The sequence below is a fragment of the Haliotis asinina genome, chromosome 6 (genome assembly GCF_037392515.1).
Source record: "Haliotis asinina isolate JCU_RB_2024 chromosome 6, JCU_Hal_asi_v2, whole genome shotgun sequence".
NCBI lineage: Eukaryota > Metazoa > Mollusca > Gastropoda > Lepetellida > Haliotidae > Haliotis > Haliotis asinina.
The window spans coordinates 18,137,171-18,164,931 of record NC_090285.1 but is presented as its reverse complement, the minus strand read 5'-3'; the positions used below and the strand labels follow the sequence as shown (position 1 = coordinate 18,164,931).

General features: G+C 40.7%; 1 protein-coding gene across 1 annotated transcript; it reads right to left on the bottom strand.

The window, feature by feature from the left end:
* Positions 1-10: 10 nt before the first annotated feature.
* LOC137286937 (multidrug resistance-associated protein 1-like) lies at positions 11-18,375 on the bottom strand. Its single transcript, XM_067818977.1, has 30 exons — positions 18,335-18,375; positions 17,097-17,273; positions 16,656-16,775; positions 15,950-16,078; positions 15,469-15,588; positions 15,180-15,241; positions 13,863-14,000; positions 13,165-13,425; positions 12,490-12,667; positions 11,721-12,041; positions 11,087-11,224; positions 10,443-10,589; positions 9,858-9,942; positions 9,558-9,624; positions 9,253-9,379; positions 8,957-9,133; positions 8,421-8,588; positions 8,140-8,326; positions 7,758-7,851; positions 7,288-7,411; positions 6,735-6,972; positions 5,743-6,053; positions 5,045-5,244; positions 4,039-4,165; positions 3,630-3,731; positions 3,260-3,406; positions 1,747-1,905; positions 1,473-1,639; positions 817-1,011; positions 11-180 (listed from the first exon to the last, which is right to left on the bottom strand). The coding sequence occupies exons 1-30, from the start codon at positions 18,365-18,367 to the stop codon at positions 66-68; spliced, it is 4,614 nt and encodes a 1,537-aa protein (XP_067675078.1). The 5' UTR covers positions 18,368-18,375; the 3' UTR covers positions 11-65.
* Between the last annotated feature and the right edge of the window lie 9,386 nt (positions 18,376-27,761).

Below are 27,761 nucleotides of genomic sequence, written 5' to 3'. Positions count from 1 at the left end.
ACACACCACATTATTATTATGTTTATTCAGCAGTGACAATAACCATCACACAGTACATAAAGCCATCATGCTATTAATCCTGCTGTCTTGGCCATGGCGTAGAAGATGCTGTCGGGCTGTTGCAGCAGGGAAGTGGGTGTGTCAAACTCACACACACGGCCGTTGTCAAGGACCAAGATTCTGAAAGATACTTTCCGCGTTTTTATTCATAATTACTGATTCTTGTATTGCAGAGTTGTGAGGGCAAAGAACTTTGATCCAATGTCATGTAATGCGATTAAGCATAGGAGCGTTGGACTTTAGCCTTGTCATGGCTTAGAATGAAACCGAAAGTGGGCACTTGAGTTTTTGTTAGTAGATTGTACTGGATTTCAATGAATGTTATTACGAGTGGTGCTTCATGAAGGATCACCAGAATGTCCAGAGGCCACACTGTAGATAAAACCTACACTGAATCATTACTGTTTTTTCTGCTGAGAAATTTTATGGGTTTGTGCCCTGCAACACACTTAGCCTAGTCTGCATTTATTGGTTGGAGCAAATTACAACATGGGCACAACACAACTGAGTCAAAATGACATTACTTATAGACTAGCCTAGACTAGTCTAGGATAACAATGCTACAGGTAAATGGGCATCCTGTGTAGGATGAAATGGAAATATGACCGTTTACATTCTCTAGCACCAAATAAGGCAGTTTCTTTTTGGTGTGCTGTTTAAAGGAAGGCACAGTGGAGGTTTGAGTCGCACAGACGACTGGACCGGGTATTACATTTTCCTGAAACTCAATATAGAGTAGTGCGTGAGAAAATATACCTGGCATAGTCCATGACCGTGTTGAGTCTGTGTGCGATGGTCAGGACCGTGCAGTCCTTGAACTCTGACCTGATTGTCTGCTGGATCAATTCATCTGTTTCCATGTCAACAGCTGATGTAGCTTCGTCCAGGACGAGAACTTTGGTCTTCTTTAAAAGCGCCCTGGCGAGACAGAGGAGTTGCCTCTGACCAATACTGGAACACGAGAGTAGTATATTTCAGAAACAATTGCACTAATACCTGGACATGCACTCGACACGCATTAGACAAAAGCACCCTTTACACACCAAATTACAGACAATTGATTTACTATAGTAAAACAAGAAGTGAAAAGAGCTTACATTTCAATTGTTTCTTGGTCAGTCGACTGTAATGACATTTAAATTATATGTGCATGGATGTCAGACATACCATGGCAAAGAAGAAATATTCTTATAGTAAGAACAAAAGTAACTCATGTCTGTAATACTGCAATATGTCACATCATGACACGAAAGTAATCGAATGTAGGTAGAGATTAGTGACGCAACACCTCAACTCCTGACCAGTCACAACATGCATCACAAGTGTATGTTTAAATTAAGCATTGAATATATACCCAGGGAGAAGAGTCCAAATGAAATGTGGAATTTTGAAACATAATGATTATACTGAACCTTATATTCCCACCTCCTTCGCTGCACTCATGTTCCAGTCCGTCGGGAAGTACCTCTACGAATGTCTTCAGATGAGCCTGTTCCAGTGCCCGCCAGATCTGATTGTCTGAATACTGGTTGAAGGGGTCAACATTGAATCGCAGACTTCCGGCAAACAATACAGGATCCTGCAAGTGAACCTCGCAGCATTTCTTCATATTTCCCATTCAATTGTCTAAGATAGTTTGTTTATTATGAGAAATAATATTACTTGAAAAGACCTTGATAGGCCTACCTGAGGTAGTATGGTGAGTTTGCTCCTGAGGTCATGCAGCCCGAGTGTACTGATGTCAACGCCATCAATGTTGATCTCCCCTCCTGCAGCTTCTATCAGCCGGAACAGGGACAGAGTCAGAGAGGACTTCCCAGCTCCCGTCCTGCCCACGATGCCTACCTGATAACCAATAACAAGACAAACCTCATGTTAATTCATGTATAAATGCAGATCCAACGCTTTGTTCCATGGTTTCATCGAAGGTACATTTGGGTAAGCTAATGTTAAAAGCGTCAGTTATATAACAAGTGCTCGTTTGCTGGTTGACTATATTTTATCAATGTCCATTGCCATCCTGTGCTTTAGGTGAAAGAACCAAACTAGGATGGGGGATTACAGTAAAGATTCCTAGAAGTTGAACTGGTGGTGTTATAAGCACTGGTTGCTGTAAAATTCTGAACTATTTTATGAATTATGGTTTGAATTTACTGAGTTCATTTACTGAGTTCGGCTCATTTAAGACTATAATGATAATGATTAATATGTTTCCTCAATCATTGCCATACAATACACTTACATATATTAGATAATATATAAATACCATTACGTTACTAGATCTGTTGTATGATTTTCACAATGGCTCATGAACAGTTTTGAGAGTTTGATTAAAAGTTCCGACTTGGTGGTGGTAGGCACTTGTGTGCTGAAGGTTGCATGTAGCGTAAACAAGAGAAAGCGCACGAAAAGATTTACTGGAGATGTGTCCCCAATGCTTGTACTGCTACAATGTCAACCATTAATGATGTATCAAATTATCCTTCAGCACCCAACCATCAGCGAATGCAGAATGATACTATAATGTACTATGATAATGTTTCACAAAACGTGGTGTATAATGTTTACTATGCTAGGTCGAGAGACACCGAAGAGCTTGAAGTAAAAGGCCACATCCACCCTCAGACCAATGACGTCCTTGCAATGAAGAAGTGACGACCTTGAGAGATTGAGCATGGTCAGGCGACAACAGATGCCTGGTCAAGACAATGACTACAACTATAAAAGGGGAGACGACCCATCTTCCCTGCCATTCCCAAATGCAGGGAGGGCATCACCATCCCAGATTTTTACCAGAAGACAAACTCGGGAAGACGGTTCCTGATGATCACGACCAGAACCAGTTTGGAACGTCTCTGAGCTGCCAAAGCTATGTACGGGGATCCTACATGCTACGTCTTGTCAAATCTCTTTCTTTGACTGTACTGTATTGTAATGCTTGCTGGCATGCTTGTACATTTCATACGATATGTTCCATCTTATTAACTGAGACGACACCAAATAAATTATGTCATGAAATGTCTAACATCAGTTGACTTTTTTCAGTTTTCTACCACTCCAACTATTCGTACCAACCATGTCCCTGTGAAAACATAGAATGACCTTTGTTCGAGATCACCAGGTCTAGAAGGTGATGCCTCCAAGCGCACACTTGTGTTTCTACAACACCACTTCACGGGAACTAAACACTTCGTTGTACCTTTTCCCTGGGATGAATCGTACAGGTGATTCCCTTGAGTACAAGGTCCAGGCCCTCTCTGTACCGAGTTGAGTAGTTGAGAAACTTCACCATTCCCGAGCCTGGCCAGTCATGATTTGGACGTCTATCCGGTATGTCCCATGCAGGCTAAATAAACATACATAAGCATTTTTCTGTTGGTTTAAAGACATGAAAGCATATGGTTATTATTAACATAAACTGTTGTCAGAAAATGACGGAAACAGGTCGTTATAGGTGTATTAAGAAGAGTTTCTATGTCCGTCATTGATAGCTATTACTTCACAGTCAACTTCACGGTTATCTGGAATATTGGTGTCAAATGGCGCACTTGATGCACTTTCATCCTCACCTCTGACGTGATCTCTGTATACTGTTTGATCCTTTCCACGGACACAACCTGTGTCTGAACTTCAGCCATCAGTTGAACCAACCAGTTTAGGTTGGCCGTTATCTGAATGCCATGTAAACAAAGCATTGATTTCTAATATCCGAACATCCGGAGGGTTTATTCATTTGTGTATTAGATCATGACAAATGTAAGTGTTCCTAAAACGCTGTTTCGTTTCGCACCATCATTAACCTGTGCCGGCAAGTCACGTTCGGACGTTAGATATGATTTTGACATCCAATGGAGAAATAAAGGTGGGATGAAGGTCATAATAGGTTCAGTGTCAACAAGTATTGATCATTTTTAAATTGCCAAATTCAAAGATGTCATGATTGTGTCTGTTAAACATAACACAAGACGAACCACATACCTCAATGGCATATGATATTGACAAACCAACAAGACCCCCTGAAAGTGTGTCTCTTGATATGACTGCAAACAAGGAGGCTGCCAGAACGATGATATTTCCTATAATCTCAAGGCGGACTCCCTGCCACCTAAACAGTGAATATTAAAATGTTAACATTTAAAGTCACATCGAAAGTATTTCAGTCATATCTTCACAAAAATATTCACGATTTGTAATGATAAGTTATTACAACTTGTTCATTAGTGTCAGTAAAACTAATAGAAAATCACAGTTGGACATGAGAAACTAACATGTAACGTTAAAAGGTAACACTATTTGGACAATGCACAACATAAAAATGGGATACGTATCGCTCGCAACTGAAGTTAGATCAGTATGCATGAATCACAGGGACCTGCAGTCACCTAAACAGAAAGAAGCGTGACACAAACATACAAGCATAGTCTAAGTACATTCAAGACAGAGACGCATATTCAGACACACGAATGCATACACATTCACAAGACACAGGTGCAAATGCAAAGGCAACTTCCACAAAGTACACATTCACGGAATCCGAGCCAAGTACGGGTAAATTAGTACACAAGTGCACAAACAGAGCTACAAACATGTATACATTGACGGGTCCGCCAAGGATATAGTGTTACACTGGTATATGTGTATTGACACCCGCACCTGCACAGTCATGGACTCACTTCACGGATTCCACAGATGCAGCAAAGCAGACAGGATTGCTTCTAGTGCCCGTTTTTCATACTGCTTGTACTTTGTTTGCATTGTCTATGGTCTATGCATCTATCCGACAGTACAGCCGAAACAGATAGTAGACGGTTGCAAACTAGACATGATGTTTATAAGTCGCCTCTCACGACCAGCAATGATGGGAATATATTCCAATCGACGACTCACGGGTATTTTTCTTCCTATGTGAATTATAGTGACGTTAAACATAAATGTGAACATTTGAAGTAGTCTGAGCCTCAAGTGTAAACACGTTGATATTTACCTGAGAGCGCAAAATGCGTAAAAAGAGAACCTCTGGTTTGTGTCTACCCGGTCTTCTGATTCCTTGATGAATCTCGACTGCGCTTGGAACGATCTGATAACACTGGCCCCTGATAACGTCTCGCCGAAATGGCTGTATATTGGAGAGCGAGCTTTGGACTCTAACCGTTTGAGCTGGCGTGAGGTTGTGACGTAGAATCCCTGAAAGTATGCGCATGCTGCAGAACCCTCTTTAGGTGATATGATAACGCATCATTTAAACATGTCCTGACTGATAATGTCAGATGCGTCTAAAAGGATCGGTGGTCAGGCTTGCTGACTTGGTTGACCATCGGTTCTAAAATACATAGATCATTGATCCTAAGGATGTTGATCACTTCATTGTCTGGTCCAGACTCGATTATGTACAGATCGCAGCGATAGAGTTAGAATGCTGCTGAGTGCGGCGTACAACTAACATTCTCACGCACCCATGATAATGAGTGAGTGAGTATGATTTTACGCCGCTTTAATCAATATTCCAAACCCAAACCCAGTCTTCTGCATAACAGGCAAAAGCTTTAACCACCGCTGGATGCATGATAAGGATTACCATGTCTTGCTTTTGAAATAAAATTTATTTTCAAGAGCTAAGTACCTTCTATCCTCAGGTTGAATCACAAACGTTTGTACATTTAAAGATAATGAATGTTCTCTCACCTGTATAAAGTGATAAATTATGATCAAAGGAAAGACAACTGCGAGGAAGACAGGCGTGGTGTATGAGATGACAACGATGCTGCTGAGGACTTGAAAAGAGGTGCTGATGGCTTGCTGTACCAGTGTAGGCATCATCGTGTCAACTGAGTCAATATCCTGGGCGAATCTGTTGACGATTCTTCCGATGGGTGTGGTGTCAAAGAAGGACATTGGTGCCTTAAGAACCCTCCTCAGCATTTGGGAATGCAGAATTCTCGACGCCTTGACTGTCCTCATGTTCCACGCAAAGGAAAATATTATGACCGTTCCAGCTGAAAAATACATAAGACAGCCAGATCCTTGTTTAGTGTAATGTTACAAAAAATTCAAGGTGAACGTTTCACTTGCTTTTGTGACTCTACCAAGCAAAGGCAACAATGATACTCTGTCTCAGTGTTTACATTTGTGTCTTAAAATCCTAAATTTACATTTGAATCATGCTGACAAGAATTGATACAGATATAAGAAGATATGTATAAGTTTCAAGGTTAGATGAATTGAAAATCACAAACGTGCCGGTAGACAAGAAGGTACCCCTGTCAAAATTTGTTCATTTTGTAAGTAAAAGTCAGATGACAAGTTACATTATGTACCAGAATGTCTGATCTATAATATAATTATCAATGTTACCCAACCCTGTTAATAAAGTTGAAGGGGGTGATAACCATTATTGGCAAGATTATGGCTTATGTCTGAAAGATATGATAAATGTTGAACATGTTAATAACGATTGTCATGTTACTTTGTTCATAACTGTAAATGCATCTGTACACGTATATATTCACTTCAACGTATATGATGTTATACATCTATATACATATCCTATGCAATCCATTTGTACTTGGGTCGGTGGCCTTTATATGGAACACATTCTTCTGCTTCTCCTCGACCAGAGTCACAACGACACGCAGTTGAGCTATTACTTATACGCAACTGAAAGCTCCAAATCTTACCTTGAGCTAGACCAAAGGTGCCATAAATTCCCAGATAATAGATGTTTCTTGTCATCCGCGCTGAACCATTGAATGGAAGAAGTGTCAGATTGTTCAGGAGACCATCATCAGTCCATTGGCTGAGCCATGTGTTAGCTATCACTGATGTTACTTGAAATAGTGCGTACATTAACAGAGCGAAGGCCACAGACAATAGGCCTATAGCCCGCCCGTATGCCAGAAACACACTGATTGTTACCTGGAACGAGAGATAATTAACCTGATGGGCAAGGTAAAGTAGATTTCACCAACAAGAAAAAAATATTTTCCCAATCACTGAAGCACATCTGCTCGGGGGGGACTTTGGAAGTAGAACAGAGGTTAAAGAGTTCGCTCGTTACACTGATGACCCGTGTTCGATTCCCCGCTGTGGTATTGGTGGAAAGTGTAAAAAATTGCAAATTGTAAAAAAATACTCATTCTGCTAAGCAAACGCTGATCAGGAGATCGCAGCACTAACTGTTACTTAAGAGAAAAGAAACGGATGTGATTCAGACATGCGACCATTACAAACCTTTCCTTTCTCCACAGCCTCATCTTCTATCAGTCTACTCTTCTGATTTACAGTGTGCTCCCTTACATCTTCCTTCTGCTCTGGGTTAGTTTGGACTATGTCAGTACTCTGGATGAGGGAGGTGCTGCAACAGGTCACCATTGTCATACTATCAAGCATTGACTCATACATATTATGTAAAATGTTATTCAGCATTTTGGACCCCCAGCTCATGCATCGTATCCCAAATGAAATATTCAAGCACCTACAAATGAAGACACATCAATGTAAACATCGTAAAATACTTAGTTATCAACCAATCAAAACAACAGCACACACGTCTACCTTTCATCTAGAAATAACAAGTATATGTGCCTATACCTATCTGATATTTGACTGTAATTATTAATTAAAAAAATAAAAATCAATTAAAAAATAAAAATATGTCAAAATATGCTTCAAAATATGTGTTGAATGTATACGTAACGTACACTAGTGCTGCACTGTCATGGATTTCCTGTTCCGTTTCTTCACCTGATGTCATCACTTCCAGACTTTGGAGAAGTTGTTTCTTCAATTCATTCACTGCATGAACCGATGTCAAAGTTGACAGAAACATTCACAAAACCGAAAGTATATATTAATCCTGAAGAGATTCCGATTAACGACTAAGGAGGTTTTGGTGATCAGACTCGCTGTTTAGACTCGGCTGATGAAAGTCAACGTAACCCAATAATATTATCAGTCGCTGGATTTTCTGTTTAGGGATGCTGTTCAGTGACTAATAAACAAACAATCAGAAACAGAAAGTATTAATTTTACTTTACTGCCACATCACAATCGAAATACTGAAAACAAAGATTAGTATCGTACCATCAGCATTTTTGTCATCACCATCCATGTTCTCGAGAATGTAGTTCTGTAAGAACTGAGCAAAAGGTCCATTATGGTGCAGAAGATCCTTATATGTGCCTGTCTCTGATATCTGACCAGTAGACATCACTATGATAGAGTCCACCTTGGGTAGCCAGTGGATGCCGTGCGTGACCAGTACTCGAGCCTGGAGGGCAAAATTAACATGGCTGCGGACAGTTTCAATGTAATACGCCATATATTTTGTAATTATCCAACAAATATAGTAAAGATGTTCTTACTTTGCCTGCGAGGAGCCCCTTTCTACCGATGACCCTGTCAAAGATGTGTTTCCCTACGTGACTGTCGACAGCGCTCAGCGGATCATCCAGTATATAGATGTCAGCATTGTTGTAGACAGCTCTGGCTAGAGACACTCTCTGCTTCTGTCCTCCACTCAAGTTGATACCCTGGTGACAAAATAGACACACAAGACATAACGTTAAGGGAAGTTCAGTATATATAGCTGTATGTTATTGTGCTGCACCAAACGCAATTCCATCAAACGGTGTTGGGTATGGTGTTATGCTTCTTTTAGTAATATTCCACTAATATCACGTCGGATACCAGGAATGGGCTTCACACATTGCAGTCACGAGGCGCATCTATCCCAGGTCTATCTTACTACCACAAGGCGACATAATGAAAATACACACACAAGAGTTACACCCACAAACCTGCATTATAGAACTTCTAATATCGGTTGCACCGGTTGTGACTATAAACACTTTGTATAAACTTCACGATACAAAGTTTCAGCCTATGCGCTCATACTCACTCTCTCCCCTATCTCGGTCATATCGCCAGCAGGTAACATCTCCAGGTCTGGGGTCAGAGCACAGCACTCTACCACTTTGTTGTACCAGTGTCTGTCCATGGGCTTCCCGAACAGTATGTTGTTCTGCAGAGTGTCGTTCTGGATCCACGCAACTTGGGGCACGTAGGCAATGTGACTCTGGCATTAATATAATGCACATTTAACACAATTAAAGTAGTCCAATTTGTTGTATCCGTTTCCGGAAAAAGAAATTGGTAAAAATATATAATATAGAGTATAACAACAAGATTAGGTACCTTCACGATGATTTGACCTTGAAGTTTCTCCATCTCTCCCAGGATGGCAGACACGAGTGACGATTTACCTGATCCTACCTGACCTACAATAGCAACAAGCTGCCTCTCTTCAACGGTTAGGTTGATGCTGAAAGACAATTCGATTGCATTACATGTTCATTTAAATAATCACATTGTCGACTTATAACAGACGGTGATTGTGTCTTGCACAAGTAACGTGATATGATGCCATGTCCGCCAATAGAAAGTTCATGTTATCTAAGGAAAAGGAAGTGATAATATTTCTGCAAACTACAGGCAATTACTTTTTGAGGTTTGGACCCTGTTCTGAATTCCACTGAAAAGTTCCATCTGTAATCCTCAGAGCAGAACCTGCAAGAGAACCGACGTAATTATCCTTTGCAATTAAAAAAACAGGAACAGAAACATATTTATTTTAACGTTCCAATGCTAAAATGTTCTTGTAAGGCATTGGAGTAAATATAATTCTTGCCTCTAAATGGTTAAATAGTATAGACACTAGAAATTATATCCGAGTTTTAATACGAGAAGGTATATCATTTAAAACTACTTCTTTCAACTGATTGTATTTTACCAATACATACATTGTGTTGAGTCCAAGAAGATATGGTCATCATTCAAATCTTCAGCATTAAGGAACTTGTTGATTCTTTTAATTGATACGATTGTCTGAAAAGAAGTTGTCATGATTTTCACCCGGTAAATATGGATCTATATGTCGATGTGTATATGGTTCCTTTGCTATTGATTTGATGTCACAGGAAATGTACTGTGTTTTCTACTATATTTCGAACACCTGAAACTGTTGAAACGTCTTCAGAACGACCATATTCTGAGCACATAGTCAATGTGGTGGCTCTGATGTCCTTGTATTCTGTGAGATACTGATCGTAAAGTAGTTTTAAAGAACGTGTTCTTGGCGATAACACAAACAATTCAACGGAACGCTTGAAAGTAATGTGACGATGTTTCTCAACAAAGTCTCTGATCACCATCCCCGTAAATATTTTATGGAACATCAAGGCAGCATGATGCAAAGTTGCATAGAAGAGCACAAACTATGGTGCAACAAGGTAACATTGGCATGGTCGGATACAAAAATCACATATTCATTAATGTATTTTTAGTTAATATTATGAGCAGAACAGAGTTTGTAATGTGTCCTCTACCTGTACTAAACTTGTGCAAAGCGGCTGGATACTTGCAACAGCCAGACGAATTACACCTAGTAGGGAGATGGAGGTGAAGACAACCTCGGGTCTGAGGTAGTGGTCCACGGAAGTGTAGATGTATGTCGTAAACATTGACAGCGATATCTGCAACAAGGATAGTCTTTCATTACATGTAACAAATACATATCCTTAATGATCACAAATTCACGCATCTCTTGTTAATTTAATGGATATAAGTCCTTACACATTTTTCAAACATTTTTCATCAGATATGCAAGATTCTCTGGTCCTGACTAGAGAAGATGCCGGTCATTTCATTTTCATTTCTGAGAAGGATGTGGAAGTGTAACTTAATGTCTTCTCTGGTGAATGTTTGTGTATTCTAAATAATTGTATGACGAATTTAAATGTATTCTGACAGTTATTGATGACCATTGAAGATGCGTTCAACCATATACAGTGGAAGCTGTCTAAACCAGCACTCACTGGGACCTGTGTCTAATCTGGCTTGGACAATGTGCCGGATTATTGAGCTGATAATAAATGTCATCAATGGGACTGGGATTTTATGCCAGTGTTGGCAACCTGCCGGATTAGACACATGCCGGTTTCGGCAGCTTCCACTGTATTCCTGAACGTACAAGGTAAGGAACCAAAGTCCATGTGAAGGTAGTTATACTCTTCAGCAGCGAGATCGTCCACAATGTGTGAATCTCCTTCTTCCGAATCTGAAGGATCTTCTCTTGGAACGAAGGCTCCCAGGCATATAGTTTTAAAATCTGAATCAAATAGAAAAATATTTTCTGTGAGTAAACCGCAACAGTCTTGAGAAGAATTCCCTTATAATGTGAAACATTTGATTATTGTTCATTTAATAAACCATTTGTATAATCACGTGTGGAAAATAACGACCCATACCATATGCGAATAGTGTATATTGAAGAACATCTGCAAGCTTAATATACAAGTATGAGTTGCGATGTGATTCCAGTCTCATCAGGTTTAGGTATCGGTTGGTAAACTTACAGGCATGACTTCATATGGTATGACTCTAAAAGGAAGCAGTATGACCTAACTGATCACACTGGGACGTATATAATTGCAGACGGTAGAAAAGTCAAAAGTGAGGCCAGTTACCTTGGTGAGTAAGTAGGTGAGTGAGTTTATTTTTTCGCCGCATTTAGCAATAGTCCATCTTAATGGCGGCGGTCTGTAAATACTCGAGTCTGGACCAGACAATCCACTGATCAATGCGGCGTTTAACAACCAACCAACCTTGATTCCATTGAGGATTTCATTCATCATCTTCATCCTCTTATCCTTCCATTTCATCAGGTCAGTCTGATGCTTCTTGAGTCGGAACGTCACATATGTATTAACTGGTATAAAGAACAGCAACACTGCCATACCAGCAAACATGGACAATCCCAGAGATTCATAGAGCAGGTAGAGGCCAATGGAGATCTTCATGGGATTTCCCCAAATTCCCCACAGACCCATTGTAAACCCACGGAGATGTTCCACATCCACTGACATCAGGTTGACAATCTCTCCCACTGTAGATTCCTTCCTGGCATTGTTGCTCATTCTCAAGGACTGGAAAAACCAAACTACACGTATTAAAAATGCATGTATACATATGAAAATCAGAAAGTAGCAATGATAGAAAATTCTGAAATAATCATGTCCTCTCGGACATGATACACGGATTGGATTATTTTGAAGCTCACAATGTCTGAGCTTATGTCCTCTATACCACCACGCCACCTATAAGAACCGTCAGCATTTAACCGAAAATTGATTTAGTTTAGGTACTTTCTTAACTTTCTTGAAATACTGGGTTGTAATCCAGCAGGAAATAGTTGAATGTGAACAGCTTCGTCCACGTAAAACAAACCCCGACAATTTGCGATCGTCCTGTCCAAAATATGTATCTGAAAACTTCTATTGAATGCATGTAGACTTTTCGACATTCCGCGTTCTAAGGTTCTGTATTAGTGGTACTCTGGCTCCCTCAGTTATCAACTGCGTAATCTGTTCATACTTTCCGAAAGATAGCAGATATGATAGCACCGGAAATCCGCACTGCCACTTTCTTCCCCTGGTGCCAGTTCGCATGGGCAAAGACTGTTTGGGTCAATGTAGAGAGACTAAGAACAGCGCACAAAACAAATCCCTTCCATGTTGGCATGGTCCTGTCAGTTGTAAAGGCTATAAGCTCTCTGAAACAGACCGGTATACATGGTGAATATCTATATTATTTAACCAATATGCATTACAAGGATTTCCCCTTTTCCATGTTTGTTGCATCTAAAGGAACCATGGAGTAGCCAGATGGTTAAACCTTCTTCTTCCCCGATGGATGAAACGGTGCCATTGCTGTTAAATCACGGAAAAATAGACTTTGGATATTGCTCAAATTAGTGAGCTGATTGTCATATGTATACATATTTGTGTACGGTGTTGTATGTGTACTAATCCGATACTGAATTATTAATATAGGATATTGCAAAATATCTTGTGAAACACTGACAAAAGACAATAATTTATCTCAACATCTTTCTTCAGAACAATATCTTTCATGTTTAACACAAATACAGTTTTAATTTCAGTGAATTTTACGGCTGAATTATATTTCCCCTGAATATCAGTTTTGAACTAGTTTTACAACAAACATGTACAAAACAAACCACAACCGGTGGGATGTTGTGATGCCTACCGAAGCAACAGTGGACTAGCAAATCTTAGCAATTCGCTAACAACTTTCCACAGTTGGAACTGTATCAAGTCAAACCAGAACGTCTTCCACAATATCACAACTAAAGAAATAGATTTTCTTGGGACAGCCACCTCTATCTTCTCTTGTGTCAGTTTGGTGTTGGTCAAGAGAGGTGATCTTTCATCAGTGGTATCAGAACAGGAAGATTCCTTTCGTTCTTTGGAAAACGATACTTTGATGTAATCTTCTCGCACTTTACGTCTGAAACTACAACAGCCTGCGTTACATGTCTGAGAACATCATGAATAAGAAATATAAGTGACGTATTGGCATGCAAGTGTGTCTGATTTATTCCGTAGTGGAAATGCGATGCTCATTAAGGGACCTTACTCTAGTTTTGTCCAACAACTACGCAAATATGTCATGTTTTGATAAATGTGAGTGGGGTTTAACGCCTGTCAACGGCGTGTCAAATTAAACTACTGGCAAATCTAGAGGCAAAGGAGGTCTCAGGCGTTTATCACAAGACCCATGAGCACCGGCATGATGCCAACAAACCCAACAACAGAAACCAAGATTCGAAGCACCTATCTCAGGTTTCTGATTTACCCAAGTGAAGGTTAGCATTGTGACTGTGTACCACCCGTGACTTTGTAAGGAACTGTAAACGATCGTTTGAGAAACAATGTATATATTACCTTTCTACGCTTATCCTTTCCATCTGTTTATTCCAGTGAACAGAAAAACGTTGGACGTTGTGGGCAGATGATTCCTCAGGATGAAGAGCATAGACATCAGTTTCTGTTAAAGCCTTTGTGTAGCCTTTCCGTATTAAACTGCAACAGGGTGCACAGCCAGCAGTGAATGTGAGAGGCTGCTTATGGATGAATGTTTATTTAGACCACGGTTAATCCACTGTACATTATGCAGAAATAGTTTAACATGCGCACCGCCTGTGTTTAAATGCATGTAGGCTTTGACAAACCATGATACCATTATGTTAAACATACATAATAATACAATGTTGGACAAATGAAGTGTACACTTAAACCGTGGATTAAAAAAACATAAAACGTCATAACGTTAATATCACATATTTATTAACAACATAAATGTGTTTTCTAATTGTTTTTGTTTTATATATCGCCTCCTCCCTCAGCAATATTGCAACTGTATGACGGCGGTCTGAAAGCACTCGAATCTGGACCATACAATCCAGTGATCAACATGCTGAGCATCGATTTGAGCGATTTGGATGCGGTGATATTTGCCATCCACGTTATGGTGTATGTACTATAGATCCAATAAAACACCGCCATGGAATAACCTCTGTTTGTTTGTTTCATTTGTACAACCATCACACAAAGGTGTAAGCCGTGAAGGTCCGGGGTAGAATAGGCCTTCAGCAACCCATGCTTGCCATAACAGGCGACCATGCTGGTCGTAAGAGACGACTATCGGGAGGATGGGGTGGTCAGCCACGCTGACTTCGCTGATACATGTCATCGGTTCCCACCAGATTGTCTGGTTCAGACTCGATTATTTACATGCTTGCGCTATATTAAATACTGAAATATTGCTAAGTGCGGCGTAAAACTAAACTCACTCACAAGGATGTAGATGTAAAGTGTCTTATACATCGTGGGACAAACATTATTTTATAATCAAGGTTAACTTTACTTTCTGGTACCATTGTTCATGAGGGTGTAGATAAGTATTGACATGTTTTTTTGTAAGGCAGACAAAGGATAATTCCAAGTCAGGGGTGTACCTGTTCTATCTCATGGTGATAAGACTGTTATTATTTAAGTTATTTGTCACCAAGCTTTAGATGACGGCACACGATAGTTACCTGTTCTATCTCATGGTGATAAGACTGTTATTATTTAAGTTATTTGTCACCAAGCTTTAGATGACGGCACACGATAGTTACCTGTTCTATCTCATGGTGATAAGACTGTTATTATTTAAAGTTATTTGTCACCAAGCTTTAGATGACGGCACACGATAGTTACCTGTTCATCCACCAAAAACTGATCCTTGACAGAAAGGAAGCTTGTGCTTCAGGACATGATGACTGAAAGTGCATAAGTTTTGTATCTTTACATAGAGTTCTCAAATACAGGTCATTCACACCGACGGTAGTATATTGATCCTTAACAATGTGTGTTTCAACTGTAAAGGTATATTTTGGAATGGTCAGTACTGATGGGTATATGATTTAGTTTGTTTTTAGGGTTTTTGCGTCATTTTTCTTAACCGTGCCCCCCTTTGTATCGGTTCTATCAATGGGAAAATACATACTATTTTATTTGTTGACCTTTCCACTGATGATTCCACAAAGCAGCTCAGGAAGAGCTCCAGAACCACCAGAGCAAAATAGGAGTAGAATGTCACGGCTTGAAATACATTATACTGGTATTCCTGAAACATGTCGATCTTTCACACATGGAATTCCGAAAATTATTTTATCACCTGGAACATGATATGATGGTTTACTTCCTTGACAATTCACACGACTGTTCGGACGTATGATCATTATTCATTCCTAATACTTCACATACTTCCTTTAGTGAGATCGGGTAACTTCCTTTAGTGTTCTATGTAGGTACAACTGAAATATCTGACTCATACTATGATGACTATGTGATACAGTGTCGTCCAATTCATTTCTCACTGTCCATAAAGGAAACACGTTGATTTAGGAAAGACCTGTTCACAACAATGTGTGCAATGAGAGGTCGGTGCTACTATTAGAAATTCGTGAGAAGTACATCTCGGATACCTCCTGCATGATGATGGAGTAGAAGGGGATGATGCCGGTCAGAGTGAGCAGCAGCCAGAAGGTGAACATCACCCCGGAAGTGATGAGGCCTTTCTTCCTCTCCAGAAGCAGCAGCAGGATAGCAAGCAGCTGCAAGCCGTCACATATACTTGAAGGGACAAGTTGTGCGAAACAACAGGAAATATCGGTTTTAAGATCAAATTTGGAAACTAATTTAGTGTTTACTGATGACTGTTGTTCTACTTCGAAAATGTACGCTTACATAGTACGGGATACTCGGAAGTCAGAGTTTCTAAAGCTATAAATGATATTAGTCTCCAGTAATGGTTGTTAAAAAATAGTGCACGTTGTGGGAAGACATTAAAAAATTGATGTGAAGTATGAACACCAACAATCTTGAAAAAGGACAAACGTTTCTGGATTAGTTACTGTAAGTACGACGTTTATTGGCAATATGATGCTTTGTAAGAGGGCTGTGCAATACGTGTCAATCCTGCATGGAGATGAACTGCCTGTAGAAGGTGTATAAATCATCTACTTTGCACGCATACGTCAGTTCCCTGATGAAACGTTGTAGCACTCTAGTTTAACCTCGATTTCGTAGAATCTGGTTTGGAATCAATCGTTCCCGTGCTCTTCATTCACAACTAAAAACGGTCACAGACACTTTGTTTTATAACTGGATGGCATAGACATATCGGCTTACGAAAGTGACTGCTTGGATCGCGGGAGCGACGAATGCAGCTCTGAAGTCGGCGCTTGTGGGACCCTCTGAGTCAACCGTCAGCTGTATGACCGACAGTATGACAAGGAATGAACACGCTATCTGAAAGGCCAAGATTGTGGGATGAAGTCTAGATACAACCCCGCTTCATTTTCTATTTAAATTGTGTTCATGAACCCAGCCGGACTGGAATCATCGGATCCTGTCTCGATCAAGGGAGACACCTGTACACTACGAAATAGAGGCGACTTAAGTGGCAGTGTGTACATTCATCCTTTTAACACTCTTTTTAGAGAATATTATGAATATTATTGTGAAGTGGTAATAATTGTAAATGCCACTGAAATATTAAAGCACGAGTTACTATATAACTTTGAATGCTTAGTTCATTGACGGGATTATTTGCTCAAGATGTCATCTTACGAGTTTCGCTATATAGTTATATCGTGATGACAATGACGTCGGTGTGACGTTCACGAGGTAGTAGAAGTAGAACGGTGACGACAGCCACAGCCATCCACACGGCACCCACACTAACACCGTGGACTGGAAGCAGTCTGTGAAGTGCGGCCATGTGTTGTACCATGTCAAGTTTGTATCCTGGAAGAATAATATAAACAAGTCCAATAATATAAACAAGAACATTATACGTGATTCACTGGTCATAAGGGGAGCATGGGTTGTTGTACCCTCACCCTCCGGGCTCTGGGATCATAAACAAAGAGGGTACATCAATGCACACACAGACCCGGAGGGACCAGTGAACTGCGTAATTATCTCACCGAACACCTCAACGTTAATTTGAGACACAGGTGTGGCATCATAATTAGCAGTGTCAAAGTAAATACACACAATGACAGACATGTAGAGCGATTTAAGTTATTTCCCTTCCATAGGTTTGCATTCAGAAAAAAAATCAGTAATTTCCGTAATCAATTATGCGAAGTAAACAATTACCAATTCGAAGTACCAAATAAATTCTAACACTTCTGCATTTCCAGCATGTAACATACATAATGTTACTCTCTTGGAAGCGGGGTACATTGTAAATAATAGCCGAGTGCTTAACCGCTTCACTTATGTGTGAGATAAATAAATGTGTTCTAATGTTGGTGACCATCACGATTTCGATTATATATATTCGTGAAACAAACATGACAACACAAAAATATCACTGAGTGAAGCATAGAAATAGTCCGTTTTTCTGTAAATGCTATGAACATGCAAAATGCATACAATGCAATATTGTCCATTGTCACACATCGCCATACATACTGATTATTTTGTGCAAGTGTTCTGTAAATGGTGTATAATGTCATTTTATACAATCTTATTGCACAGACACTTCTGTTTATAATTTGAAAGACTTTCACGATTACAGTTGTTCCAGATATGGCAAACACGTGTTTTACATTTAAACGCTCTTATCCAAGGGCTGTCATCATGACAAGTGTAGTGATGTTTTGGGGTAAGACACCGTAAGGAGCTAAAGTGTCAAAGTCATTCCCTCGATAATACTGACAAGTATTAATATTCTTAATATTCTGTGTGCATCAATTGGCTCAATTAAACATTCTGCTCCATAACCGCTGGGAAATATGACGAGAAAAAACATATAGTTTATACAGAATATCATGACAAATGAAGTTCATACAACTTACCCACAATGTCGTTCCATTGCACAAGGAGGACATAGTAAGGGTTAACTAATCTTTTACAACAACTGACTCAGATATCTTTTGTGTGCCGACCTGACCTATCCCAGTTTGGACGATAAGGAGGCTTTTTCACACACATGACCCCTGGAGACATTAGCAGCTGGACAGCTGTCTCACGACAATATTTCCACACTTTACACCCTTATGCTTGATTGTAGGCACGTACTTTTGTTTAATATTTAGAGAGCTGCAGTGGTGCTCACAGAAGAGATATGACCTTCAAGAGAAAGGAGAGTTTCGTTTTACGCCGCTGACAGAAATATTTCAACCATACCACGACGGGGAACACCAGAAATGGGCATCAAACATTGTACCCATGTGTGGAAACCTGGTCTTTAGCGTGACGCTTTAATCGATGGATGTGAACGAACATCTTGCACTAGCCCTCTGTAACCTAACGGCATTTCCACATACCAGGAACTTGCTATCTCAGATGTTTTAACTTAAAGAAAAGAACACGTGTGGCTTTAAAAGCAGTCGTTTACATTTATAGTCAAAGTGACGTCACTGAAGTAATCAAAATAAAGCATATGAAATCTAATGGTTTCGTATTGTGTTGTTAATCCCGCAGTTTTGGCCATGTTATAGAAGATGCTGTCAGGCTGCTGTAGCAGGGCGGAAGGTGTGTCAAACTCACACACGCAGCCGTTGTCAAGGACTAGGATTCTGAAAGTACACGTATTACCAAAATAGTTGGATTACTATTTTCATGAATAAGTCATTTGGAAATCGATACATTTTTTTTCTCAATAATTGCCGGAAACTGAAAAACACAAACCTGTCGTAGTCCATTTCAATTTGTGGGCGATGGTCAGCACCGTGCAGTTATTGAACTCGGACCTGATGGTGTGCTGAATCAGGTCATCTGTTTCCACGTCAACGGCCGCAGTAGCCTCATCTAGTATTAGGATCCAGGTCTTCATTCATCAGGAGCTCTAGCCAGACATAAGAGCTACCGCTGACCCACACAGGAATATGTCAGAACGTTAACCGACATGTTGACTAGTAATATAATTTTTATGTGCAGGTATTCACTTAGGATAGACACTAAGGATATTTCAGAAGCAGGGATATTTCAGAAGGAAGGGAAAGGATTAGGTAGCAAGAGAGAATGTTATATCTAGTACCTCATATTTTCTCCTCCTTCGCTGCAGTCGTGTTCAAGTCCCAATGAAAGCGTATCAACAAATGTCTTCAGGTGAGCCTGTTCCAGAGCCCTCCAAATCTCACTGTCTGAATACTGGTTGAAGGGGTCAACATTGCCTCGCAACGATGCCCACCTGACAACAGATTTGTGAGTGTGCCTCTAAACCCCTTGTTTGCCCTTGTGAAAAAATGATGAGTTAATGAATCTCTGAAATGCGTTTGTTTGTCATGATCTAAAGTTTATACATTAGAGACAAAGTGTCTACTCGCCATAGTATATCGCTGACAGATCTAACGCTCCTGCTAGCACTAGTACCAAAATATATGGGCGTATCGTGGCAGAGACGTTATGCCGCAGACAGTATATTGATGATTAAGAGTTTCTCTCTACTGGCTTCAGACTTCATAACACAAGCTCTCCAACTTCAGTCACTGTCCATGCAGTGACCAGTAACATTAACACAAGGACATTTCGTTACATCTGCCATTTGTAAGGCAGAGTCCCTTAAAAGATATTGTCAGTTATTAACAGTTATACATTACTCTTTCTCCCGAATACTCAATGCACGTGATTCCCTTGAAAACAAGGTCAAGGCCTTCACGGTGCCGAGTTGAGTAGTCAAGGAACTTCACCACCCCCTCGTCTTGCCAGTCATGAGTTGGACTTCTCTCTGGTATGTTCCTTGCTGGCTAGTATAATTTTTGCAAACATATTCACTCTCTGCGTCAGCTTTGATTAGAAAAAGAAAGATCAGGTTTCGTTTATGTGTTTGTTTAAAAAATATAACAGAATACTTGAAGATGGACCTTATTTCATCCAGGCATATCGCTTATTTCAAGTGTTATAGATTTTACCTCTGAGTCTACATCTGTATTTTCATTGACTCTGTCAACAGAAACGAGCTGTGTCTCTACGCCGGAAACCAGCTGCATCATCCAGCGGAGGTTAGCGGTTACCTGAAGTCAATATACGACCCTGCATAAATCCATGCATACACAATGAAGTCGGCCGAATAAGAAACAAACAATGTGGTTTCACCGGTCTCCTCTTTTTCAAATTCAGCGGAGCAAACCACTGAAAGAAAACTTTCGACTTGAAAAGACATCAAGCGTCGATGTACCTGAGGATGACGTACCTCTTTGTCAAAGTGAGCAGACATTCCTGTTCATCAATAAATCCGGTGCATTATTTCAGCCATATACCAACTCTTATGCAAGAACCAGATCAACATTAAGGAAGCCCAACTGGAGCCCTTAGAGTTGAGTTATACATGGCATGCATATGGCATATATATTATCTATGAGTACGTCAAAGTTGCCGCGAGTATCTTCCTGACAGGATATTTATTTTTCATATTTACTTACTTACATTTCAAAACGTTTTTATTGACTTAGCTAAGAAACAGGTATATGCTACCTCAATAGCATAGGAGATTGACAAGGCTACGAGTCTTCCTGACAGAGTGTCACGCGACATGACAGCAAACAAGGAAGCGGCAAGAACGATGATGTTTGAGATAATCTCCAGGCGAACAGCTTGCCATCTGTCAGATACATTCATATATATTGTAAAACATTTTAAAACAGCTGATAGAGGTGGCTAAAGCCCCTATGGACAGTTAAGTAACGCTAGCACGCCATGGGCACATCACTTGCACCTCACTGAAATCCACCTGCAAAGGTATGACAAAGGTATGGCAAAGGTATGACAAAGGTATGGCAAACTATATATCACAATCAGGGCAAACCTGGGTCCAGATTCATCAAAAGCTTTTCCATACAGGCAACAACAGAGTGTCATAGCCGTTGCGATTGTACTCAATCTCTACCAGGTCAACAACTAGTCCAGGTCAAGTACTAGTAGAGTGCCATGATATAAGCCCAGTGGCTCAAACATATGACAGTATTCTATCTCACCTGTATGAGAAAAAACAACAATTTATGAGAAGACAAAAGTTGCGTAATAATACTATTCTTGCGTGAATGATTGTTGGCATACAAGACAAAAGAAAGACACGAATGCTGAGCCATGATAACTTTCTGAAATGTTCCTATTGGTACTGATGCCCAACTAAATATTCAGAGTATCGTAACCAAATAAAACGTAGCACAGTTGTCTCGTGTTACAAACACATTGTTAAAATGTCTCAAAGTGTCAATACGTTATCCAGGTTGTCAGTGATGCGATTGTCTATTCCACTGACATGCTGGCATTTGAATGGAAACCGCGGTGGCTGAGCATGTTACGCGACTAGCCTTAATTTCTGGAGGTTAGGTGTCTGACTTCAAGGGTGTGTATGTTCGAATTCCGAATGGAGAAAGTGTAATCCCCAAGATAGCATGAGCTATATTATATCCGGATGTGTGGAGAATTTGTCTTCAGCAGTTTAGTCAGCATTAAATGTATTTATTAGTTACAATTCAATGAAAATTGTTTTCATGGCCCTTGTGTGGGAAGTTGTGTACTGAGTGGTCCTTTGTAAATTGGCATTTATACTGAATCAAAAAAGAAACTTCACATTCTTTCTTCAGTGCACTATAAAAGAACAAGAGATGATAAGATTATTAAAATGTTATTATTTCATTGCTGAGATCTGTGTGATGTACTCGATACACTGACAGTACCACAATCAGTTCCATTGGGCAACACCGTCGATCCAAATCGTGTGTATGCAGAATATAAAGTCACAAAAATAGAGATTCGAAATTTCTCAGTTCAGTATTGTGTATGGTCGCCCCGAGCATTCACCACAGCCAAACTACGTCTCCTCATCGACTACCTGATGCTGGTGAACACGTGGTTGGGGATTCTGCGCCATTGCTCTTGCAAGGCAGCCCCAAATTCTTGCAATTTATGAGGTTGGTTCCTAAGACCACGAAACCTTCTCCCAAGTGCATCCCAAACGTGCTCTATTGGATTAAGGTCAGGGGACCTCGACGGCCAGTCCATGACATTGATTCCAGCGTTTTGAAGGAAATTGCGCGTCAACATCGCGGTATGCGGCCGAACATTATCATGCCTGAACAGTAGATAGGGGCCATGAGCCGCCATGAAAGGAACGAGTTCAGGGGTGAGCACCTGGTCGCGGTAAGCAGCAGCTGTGAGGTTTCCACGGATGACCAGAAGTCGGGAACGGTTGTTCTCACAGAAAGCACCCCACACCATGCAACTTCCGCCCCCGAATCTGTACACAACATTGGGCATGCTGTTCACAACGTTGTCTCCAGACTCTATGCCTGACGTCCACGAATCTGAGGGTAAACCTGGATTCATCGCTAAAGACGACTCGATTGCAGTCTCTCTGGGTCCATCGGAGGTGACGTTAGGCCAACAGCAGACGCTGACCTTGATGAAACGGTGTCACTATTGGCACACGACATGGACGTCGAGAATGGAGATTGGCAGTCCGCAAACTATTTCGAATGGTCTGTGAGGACAGTCGACCTCTAAACATCTCAGCCCTAGTTCGTGCAGCCGGCAGAAATCTGTCAAGTAGGTGACGTAGGACGATTTGACGGTCTTCTGCTCGTGACGTCACACGTGGAAGCCCCGACCTTGGGCGATCAGAAGTGGTGCCAGTTTGTTGCCACATTTGACAAGTACCGTTAGAACTGTGGTTTAAAACCTTTTTTTTTCAATTCCTGAGGCCAATGCAAGTGAAGAAAACTTCGATGCGAAGACCATGTGATCGACTGCAGGTGCAAAACCTGATTTAGCACTTACGCCATTTGCACGACGAATGGATGGGTTTGACTGAGTTTTGCTCACTATGTAGGAATCCTGCTGCTTAGCGTACTGTATCAAATCAGACGGCTTGACCGTCCCATACCGTTAGTCATCTCTAACTACAACCATGGGTTGTTGGGGAAGATCACATCCAAATCTCCACGATGGTTGATACAGTTAATACTGTAAAGCCTGATTTGGTGGTATTTGGTGCACTGGCTGGTACTGATATTATGGGACGTTCTCTATTGACAATTGTATAGCTCCAGAATCCAGGAAGGAGGAATATGCAGGTGTGTTGACAGTACAGACGCATAACTGTGCACGATAACGTCCTTGGTTAACATACGGGACAGGATTGCTTACATGTACAATACACCTTCTGTTGTTTCATGTTAGAATTGAATTGGTTGGGGTTGTAACTACTAAATACCTTTGTTATGACAACTGAGTAAAAGGGAACAACGCCAGCCACTGTGAGCAGCAGCCAGAAGGTGAACATAACCCCGAAAGTTATGAGGCCTTTCTTCCTCTCCAGGAGCAGAAGCAACATCGAAAGAACAGCTGAAAGAGTACACCATGTAGATGTTCATTTCCTCGGGGTATAGTTTTTGTTTTTAAACAGAGATAACTGCGCCAAGGTTTTTCTATATTATAGGTATCGTTTGGTTCAGTGGCGAAGATGCGATGCCATCATCAGCTGGACTAATGCTTCGATAAAACTACCCCTCACAGTGAGAAAGATTCTGGACAGAACGTCTGGTCAGAACGTCTAGTTAGAACAATTGTTGGTGTCATAAGCATCTGAACTCTACCATGTCCTCTCTCCCCACGTGTTTTGCAAAATCTGAGGAACTCTATCAGCATATGTGAGTGAGTTTGTTTGAGAGCTTGAGGTAATGTTTGAATGATGTTTAGCCTCTTTCTTGGACTTATCACCTCTTTGATTCTAAAAGAATCCTAGGTATCTTCAGGATAAACTTGGATTCGAACATACTATTTTAAGCGCCGAAGGGTTGCGGCTCCGTTAAACAATGATATGGTATCATTGTCAAAGTACTTCTACTTCACGTTCTCTAATCTTACAACGGTAACTGTCTGGCACAATGAAGAAGGCAGGGAATGTGCTGGAGTTGTCTGCAGTGTCGATGAGTTGTATGACAGAGAGTATAGCGAGGCATGAACACAATATCTGAAACACAACAATACCAATCGTTTCCGAAGACCTATGACCAAGAAAGGAATGTTATGTCACTGATACCAGTCACATCAACAACACATTGGCATACGAAGGACGGCCAAAACCTCATCATACCGAAGTTGTAAAGACAGTAGAACAGTGAAGTTCAGAGAACAATGTCTTCTATTGTGATTTAATTTGACAGTGAACGTATTTTTCTATAGCACTGTTATATATTTTTTGGAAATCTCGTCACGTACCAGTGATACATTTTTACTTACAGATACTTGTTAAGCTGTCAAAGAAGTGCAGTTTGGCATTTTATGATGAAATCGATAAGGGAACATATTCTTATTCCATAAGAGGTGTCCAAACCTAATGGAAACGTTCCTGGCCGATCATGTACTGTTCTTCAGTCATGACAAGAAAGATTCGGAATACAATCGGTCTTCAGCAACCTATGCTTGTCGTAAAGGCGAGTAACGCGATCGGGTGGTCAGACTCGCTGTCTTGGTTGACACATGTCATCGTATGGCAAATGCATAGGTACATGCTCATGCTGTTGACCATTGGATTATCTGGTCCAGAGTCGATTACTGACAGACCGACATATAGCTGGAATATTATTGATGACTGCCTCTCACGACAAGCATAGGTTACTGAAGGCCATTTTTCTAACACGGACCTTCACGAGAAACACAAACAGATCGATGAACGTAGACTCCACAGCTGTCTACTTACCCATACCGGTGTCCCATTACATAACGATGCCATTGTAAGTGTGTTTAATGGTTACTGTCCGACTGAAGTTATCCATTGAGTACATGTGCGTATCTGCTTCTGACCTGACGTGACCTAATGTGTCCTCGAGGTACAATGTGGTTGGTTCGTATCAAACTCCCCACAGTTTGTCGGCGCGAGTTACGAGGCAGTTTTGTCACTGGTCGTAAAGTCAGAGCACACTGGTCTTGTTTAAAATCAGCATATAACTCTATCCGCAGCAAATCATATATTCATAAGCTTTTCTTGGGGTCTTGTGATTTAAGAAGTCGTTGCGTTGATGTTTGTTCGTTCGCTGGTCAGCACTACCCCAACAGTATCGAACCTAGACCAGACAATCCAGTGGTCATCAGCATGGGCACCGACTCACATTTCTACGCAATGACGTCAGCCGTAAATATTCCCCGTGAAATGTAATTTCCATGTTTAAAGCTTATATGCAACCACAAACATCAACATAATTAATCTAATCTAAGTTCACTGCATCAACAGCGAATGACACCGACACCATGGTGAAAGATGAGCACAATCATGAAACTGTCACGACTGATGATAAGGTAAGAGTTTTAATTCTTACATATGTAGAAATAACATTCAGTGATTGCCACAGGTTTGTCGAATTAGAGTATTTATTTGATTTCAGTGATTCTTTGCTTGTTCGTCGGAACCAAATGGTTAATGAGTCTTTGTAGGCGAATCAGACGCTAGAAAAGCTGAAGGTCAAGACAGCCTCAAACCCCCAGCCCATGCCGTCCCTCTAAGCCAAGGCCTCATCGCCATGAGAGATGGAAGTTGCAAGGATGAGACTGGAAGCATCCGTCCAAGATGAAGAAATAGAGGGACTGCTCATCAGCTCGGACAAGGAAGATTGTATGTGAGACAGTTTTCCTGATTCAGCATCCCAGCTGCAACGTTTGGGTTAAAACATTAGGATGAGTCTCTATGAATAAATGAGTGCTATATATCACGAACACGCATCGGATGTTAACTTGCGTCATGCAATACTTATGTGATTCGTTGTAAAAATCATTGTAAAGAACGTAAAAATCTGTCCTCTGAGCACAGAAAAAAACTGACAAAATTATAAACAGTTGTCGTCTTCTCATTAGGAGTGGTCTCATCCGCGTAACCCTGATTATCCTCTTCAAAAAACTCGTTGATGACTCATTGTCCTCTTAATGCTTTATTAATTGGCAACATGAGTGAGTGAGTGAGTCACATTGGCAATATTTCAGCCATATCGTGACTAAAACAGTATATAGATTAACAATAATGAAAGATAAATTATACAATCCTGTCAACAAAGGAAAGTAAAATGACTAGAATATCATAGATATACATGTAAAACTAGTAATTAATTCTAAAATATTTAGCTATAGGGGACAACGCGATATAAAAATAGGCTATAGATTGCCAATAACTGAAGGTAGATCACCACACTAGGGACCATGGGGACTTACAGTACCTTTGCTACCTGCATGGACCCTAGTTGGATTTACGTCATCCCTTCAGATGCTGGCGATTGTAGGAAATTTTAACCAAAATTAAAATAACAAAAATAATACGTTTAAAAATCCTGGTATGTTTACATTGACTTTCAACGTTTTGGGACTTACGTACAATTGGTAACATGAAACTAGTCTCAGGACGCCGATATACATTAACAATCTGGAAGATGGTGTGATGATGGACAGTGTATGTCTCTCTATAGTACTCTACGCTTATGAAGTAGTACTTGTAACCCCGACAAGGGACAAGTTACAATGGATGTCCAACATTGTATTAGACTGGTGTTCGAAATGGGCCTCTGTATCAACCAAAAGAACTAAAGTTGTTCAGTTCAGGAACACAGATCAACGTTCATATTCTTGTAAGATGATAAACATTTAGACTATGCAAATGCTTAAAAATACGTAGGTCTATGGTTTGAAGTACACTACTCGTGAAATAGCAAAGAGTGCTGGACGTGCTTAATCGCTTCTTATCCCGAACTAAGAGTGTGTGGTGCCATGACGTACATGGTATTTACCAAATTGTACGAAGCGAGTGAGTGAGTGAGTTTTACGCCGCACTCAGCAATATTCCAGCTATATGCCGGCGGTCTGTAAATAATCGAGTCTGAACCAGACAACCCAGTGATCAACAACATTAGCATCGATCTGCGCAATTGGGAACCGATGACATGTGTCAACCAAGTCAGCGAGCCTGACCACTCGATCCCGTTAGTCGCCTCTTATGACAAGCATAGTCACCTTTAATGGCAAGCATTGGTTGCTGAAGGCCTATTCTACCCCGGGACCTTCACGGGTCTGTACGAAGTTATGGTTCAAACGATTTAACTGTACGGAGCACCGATCTGGGGACTGTATGACCACAGTGAAATCAACACTCTTCAGAATAAAGCGTGTATGTTCTTCCTTGGTGTCTAACGACCAACATTCATTTGTGCAGCGAGGGGTGAAATGATCCGGTACACATATCTACCAAACTGAGGCTGGAATGCTTTCGTTGCCACATATATCTCAACAAAATCAAAG

Coding starts and splice junctions, on each gene's coding strand:
- LOC137286937 (XM_067818977.1), bottom strand. CDS start 18,367: ATGTCCTCCTTGTGCAATGGAACGACATTGTGG. Junction 11,225..11,720: donor AAATCCTCAATGGAATCAAG/GTTGGTTGGTTG, acceptor TATTTGATTCAG/ATTTTAAAACTATATGCCTG. Junction 4,166..5,044: donor TACGCATTTTGCGCTCTCAG/GTAAATATCAAC, acceptor TTCACTGTTTAG/GTGGCAGGGAGTCCGCCTTG.